The sequence below is a fragment of the Triticum urartu genome, chromosome 7, assembly GCF_003073215.2.
Source record: "Triticum urartu cultivar G1812 chromosome 7, Tu2.1, whole genome shotgun sequence".
In the NCBI taxonomy this organism is placed as follows: domain Eukaryota; kingdom Viridiplantae; phylum Streptophyta; class Magnoliopsida; order Poales; family Poaceae; genus Triticum; species Triticum urartu.
Genome location: NC_053028.1, coordinates 104,098,265 through 104,103,908, shown reverse-complemented (window position 1 = coordinate 104,103,908; position 5,644 = coordinate 104,098,265). Strand labels below are relative to the sequence as shown.

Sequence of the window (5,644 nt, the reverse complement as noted above, 5' to 3'; positions counted from 1 at the left end):
TACGACCGCACAACGCATATTAAAGACTAGGTTGGAGTTCTCTCTTGCTTTGAACTAATTTGATATATGTAGTCTTCCGGGCAAAACCTCCAAGCTTGTCAGAAGTCATCATCTTATAAAAAAGCCAGGGCTAGCATAAGAAATGTGAAATTCCTCTTTAGGCTTGTCAGAAGTCATTGCCATATAACAAAAAGGTGGCAAAATCATGAAAAAGGCGTTTACCTTTGCATTCCATTCACAACCCATATCTCCACCATCCCAACCTGCCCATGATGCATGTGAGAAAGCTGACAAGGGCCCGCTAGGACCTAGGGTAGTCATGCCAGGTAGTAGGTGGAGCTGTAGCTATTTGCTTTATCTCTCTTCGGCTATAGAATTAACTCCTCTGATCCCCCCCCCTCAGTCAAAAAATCTTGTGATTATCTCTCTAGCCTATGTTGCAAGAAGTAATACAAACGTGAACCAAATATCTTGTCGTTTAAATTGTTCTGAAAGAAGTTCTTTAAATAGTTTCAAAGTGAACCAAACTTTGTTAAATTAATATCTGAACTTTGCCATGAAAAATAGAAGTTTTGAAAAACTCCAGCACCTCGTAACTTTGGAAAATAGTTAGAGAACTTTATGAACACTTTCTTGGGACTTTATCATCAAACCTCAAAGAACTTTGGGTTTTTACTAATTTTTCAAAAGTCCTTCTGTTTTTCATAGCAAAGTTCAGACACATCTTTCATAGAGTTCTTAAGAAATTTATACTTGTGATAAAGTCCCAACAAGACCTTCATATAGATTGCATACGCATGATTTTTCTAGCGCTTTTACTACATAATTAATGGTTTCGTTCGTTAACATGTAATAATCCCATCGTAATTAGCAACGTTAATTATGGATGCTAGAAAAATCATGGGTTTGCCTACCACCTAAACACGAGCATGGAGCGAAAAGGACGGAGGGCATTCCTAGCAAGAAATTAATCTATAACCCAGGGCCCCACATGCGGTAAAATAATAATAAATATGGTGGTTGCATGGCTGGCCCAACTGACTGGACTGCATTCCTGATGAGTGGCTGCGATTCCCGCTGCATACGGAACGCGAACGTAAAAAACCGCTTTCGCAAAATCGATAATACATGGAGTAACACCAATGTCTTTATTTTATCGAAGTCGGTGGGGTGAATTTTTTGATCTCTGAGTCAGAGGGTAGTGGTCTTTCTGGAAAACAAAATGATGGGGAAATTAAAGAGGGGATTGGAACACTAGCTATTTCAAAGTTGTAGCTACTCGAAGACATAAGGAAAAAAACAATATCGTGTTTGTGTTAGAAATCAGTAATGGCTCTAATTACTCTATTTTTCACATGCTGAAAGTTGCTCTGAATACAACAAAACCACATTTGGCTTTGAAACTATACCTAATATTCACCTTACTAAATCTTTTATGTTCCCTTGATAACCTTGTTTTATGATAATTCTCTCCCCCAAGCCCCTTTGTATGACAAAAAAATGCTAGATTTCATGGCCATAGTTACAGACTTTGAAAATGGTTCTTTAGATGCGTCCAGATTAATTATCTCTACTATTACTCTTATATTAAGGAAATGGTGCCAAAGCAACAAAAAATTCAAACAATTAGCTTCTGGAACTATTGTTTTAAGATCATCACTAAAACCATGACTAATAAGATTTCTCCTTGGGTGATAGATATATTTCTTCTAATTAAAATGCTTTCATTAGATGTAGGTTTATTCTTCAAATTGTCAGTTTAAATTGTTCTCTACGACAAATCACTTTTGTCATAAATAATCTGTTTAGTGTCATAGAATGGCACTTAACTCAACATGGTTGCTCATCAACTTAAATTTTGTTTTGTCGCCACAATATGTTACGGAGTTTCATGTCTCAGTAAAGCTAGCTATCCTTGCAAAAAACGCAAACCTTGGGCTAAGTACAGTTACCATGGAAAGCTATACAATGATGAAACTTTATTGTCTTCCGGAGTAGGGCCTTACCGAATAGGGCCTTACGAATCATGTTAATTGATATTTTCTAGGACCATTCGAGATTTTACTAAAGTGTGGAGATGTATATTCGATATATATACATTCTAGGGCATGCCTGGTTAGATTCTTATTAGATTCTAGTTCGTTTGCCAAACTAAAAATGATCCTGGTTAGTAATCTTGGCCGTTTTGCTTCTTTCCGGAGAGGAAGAAGTACATCAACCGATCCAAGCAACCACCTTAAATTAGTACTCCCTCCGTTTCTGTGCAAGTCAAACTTGTGTATGTTTGATCAAGATTATAAAATAAAATATCAACATCTACAATACAAAATAAATAAATATGGAAAAACTTTTCAAGATCGATCTAGTGATAAAATTTTTGTATTATAGATATTGATATTCTTTTCTAAAAGCTTGATCAAACATGCACATATTTGACTTTTGAAAAAACTAACGCACCTTATATTTTGGAACTGAGGGAGTATTGCGCATCTTAAAGCAATTTTTTCATAACACTTGAGCCTGAACTTAACTTAAAATACCAAACCATTTAATATCAGCGACTGTAACTTTTTGCATGAACTGAAGCGACAAATCTTTAGCCATTCTTGCAGCACAAATCTCTGTGAGAGGGTTGATGGTGAAAATAGGCCACCACAAGAAAATTCTAGGTCTCAAGGTACATTGGCTAGTAGTGATCAAATACGCATTCAACAATGTCTAGCATATGGTACAATTGAAGCAACGACTAATGTTGAACCTACACATGTAAGGAAGTGCCGCCCTTCCGAAGTTCTCATTCACTGTACCAAAAGTAGAGCCAAGGAATTGGTTAGGACAATTGCCACTTTGCCAGCACACAAAAGAAGAAAAAGAAAAACTTGCAATCAATCATGTGAAAATTTCCATTTCGTTTTTTTTGACTTGGATTCACAATATTTATTTTATATTTGCTTCCTTGAACTTTCTAAGAAATGTTTACGACTAGCATGTGGAGACGCGGGATACTTCAGTTTCTGGGTGGATCAACTTGGAGATGCTACCATGAGCTATATTCAACTGATAAGGACAATGTTACTAGTGGGGTATGTGATGCATGAGTTATGCCATTTTAATTCATACTGGTGTGGTCTTTTTGAGGACTTGATACAATGTAGGAACTCCAAGAGAGCGGCTAAATGGCTCGCAAGCTCATCCGCTCCTATGCATGAATAGAAAATCAAAAGAAATACTAGAAAAATTCAAAAATATCCAGGGTGGGGGTTGTATGGAAGATGTTTTAGTGCATTGGGGTCTGTGCCAAATTTTAGCTCATTTCGACATCTGAGTAGCTCTCAGCAAAAAAATTGGGGTTTGTGAGAAAAGTTATCGTTCGTGCGCTACTCGGGACCATTTTTTTTTTGCTGAGAATTGTTCAGATGTACAAATGCGCTGAAATGTGGCACGGACCTCATGCACTAAAATATCTTTCATAGAAAAGACATATTTTTTTATTTTTTTTTGGTTTTATTGTTCACCGAGATCAGATAAGCTCGGGAACCGAAATAGATACCGGGTAAAACTACTCCTTATAATAAATGTGTTGCGTCCATCTCTCGACGCAAGAGGCCGGCGGTGCTCTCTCGCGTCTGAAAAAAACATGAACTATGACTCACAAGTCATAATGGAAACTATTCATGTCGATTTGGTGTTTGAACTTTGAACCAAAGAACACAAATACTTGGCTTTTTTATCTTTAACTTTTGCAACAGAGTTGACATAAAAAGCCTATGTCTTAAAATTATACGCAAAATGACTAAACTCAAATGAGCGACTTGTTAGTGAGGCTAACAGCACGATTGTCGTCGACATGCATCCACACAAAAGCTAGTGTCTAATCAAGAAATAAATAATAAGAAGAAAAGCAAAAGCCGTATCATTAGTACATACCAGCAGGCTCGTAGTTGCAACTTATGAAGACGCCGCGACCGTGGTCGCAGATGGCACGTGCGCAGCCGATCTTGGTGGAGTCCGGCCACACGACCTGAACGTACTCCCTCGCCGCCGGCGCCGTCCACGCATCCAAAGCATCTCCCGCGTTCCATGCCTTTTCCGGCGAGCCATGGAACTGGAAGAGATTCTCGCCATACCTGTGGTGGCCGGGTACGTTGACGTAGCCGGCGCCGTCCGGGCTACGTAGCCCACAGCCGCGCTCAGTGCGCTTCCCTGCTTCCCGCGCCATCTCGTCGTCCCACGCCACCGGTCGCGCGCCGGCCGCACTGCGCGCCGCGTTGTGGAGCCCGACGTAGTCCTCCGGGGAGTTCTGGGCGAGCGCGGCGACCAGGACCGCAGCCGAAATGGCCATGGAGATGGCTAGCTTCTGTGTTGCCATGATGACCGTACCACCCCAGGTCGCCGGACACACTATTGTAACTGACTGACGTGTGTGGTTGTGTGATTGTGTCTTTGCAGATTAACTGAGGTCTTCCTCGAGCTTTGATATCGATCGAGCTAACAGGCACGTCTTACCAACTTTGTATAGGCCCCTATCGACGTAGAAAACACTTTTATTAAGCCTCCACTTGAGCTGCTTGCTCAAACTCTAAATATCTCCTCTTGAACTTAGAAGACTTGACCTCGGTTTAGCAACTGATCATTCAAATTTAGGAGAAGCGGACAAGAAACTACCAGTCGGCCACATGCATCGTTCATCCCCTCGGGTACACTAGGCCCCCCCTTTTTTTTGAGAAGAGTACACTAGGTCACTAGGCCTCATGTGCAAACAAACTTGAAACCTGAGTTTATCATGACTAGCTAGGGTCAAGCACTACCATGATGCAAAGATTAAATTTGTCACCGTAAAATAAGCAGAAACATCCAAAATGCTAGTGGCAAACTAAGAAAAAAGAACCCATTCAATCAAAAACTGCGCAATACTTTGTCTTGCACACATACCAAGGTTTGAAACAGACTAAACTACCCACAAGACTTGTCTTTGAGATTTTATCAAATCATACACTATATTTGGCTGTATAAGCGCCAAATAGGATATACCCTTTGCCTGAGCTAGGGTTTGGCACCGTTTTCTTCATTGGATTTTTTCAGGGATTAGTTTTCTTGCGGTAGGGAAGGGTTTGTTAGGGGGTTTATACTTTTTCTTCTACTTTTCTTGGTTTTCTTTCTTTTACATTTTCCATTTTTCTTTTTCTAATTTTAAAAGCACATAACATTTTTTTGACTAAATACATTAACACATTTTTAAAATGTGAGATTGTTCAGTTACATGAACTAATAGAAAATGGTAAATACTTTCTAAAATTGCAAGAACATTTTCTTGTGCTTTTCATTGTCTGTATTTCATTCTCCATTTACTATTTTCAGTTATTGGTTTTCATTTTTCCTTTTTCATATTTTCATTGATGTTTATTTCTTATAAAAAAATAATTTCATTTAAAAAATATGTGAACATTTTTAATGTACGATGAACACCTTTTTAAGTAGGATAAACCCTTTTTAATACATGATGAATTTATTTTTCAATACGCGCTGATCATTTTCTGGATCCACGATGACATTTTAATAAGCAATGATAATTTTTTGATTACATGATCAGTATTTTTTAAATACACGGTTACATTTTTTAATAAACACTGAGCATTTTCTAGAT

At 38.6% G+C, this 5,644-nt stretch overlaps 1 protein-coding gene across 1 annotated transcript; it reads right to left on the bottom strand.

The window, feature by feature from the left end:
- Positions 1–2,564: 2,564 nt before the first annotated feature.
- On the bottom strand, positions 2,565–4,485 carry LOC125525065 (pathogenesis-related protein 1-like). The gene is made up of 2 exons (XM_048690074.1): positions 3,928–4,485; positions 2,565–2,801 (listed from the first exon to the last, which is right to left on the bottom strand). The coding sequence occupies exons 1-2, from the start codon at positions 4,367–4,369 to the stop codon at positions 2,719–2,721; spliced, it is 525 nt and encodes a 174-aa protein (XP_048546031.1). The 5' UTR covers positions 4,370–4,485; the 3' UTR covers positions 2,565–2,718.
- Positions 4,486–5,644: the final 1,159 nt, after the last annotated feature.

Bases quoted from the DNA above. Each gene is read 5' to 3' on its own strand.
- LOC125525065 (XM_048690074.1), bottom strand. From the start codon at position 4,369: ATGGCAACACAGAAGCTAGCCATCTCCATGGCCATTTCGGCTGCGGTC. The intron at 2,802-3,927 runs GTATGTACTAAT...CTTTTGGTACAG, and splicing joins TTGCAACTACGAGCCTGCTG to TGAATGAGAACTTCGGAAGG.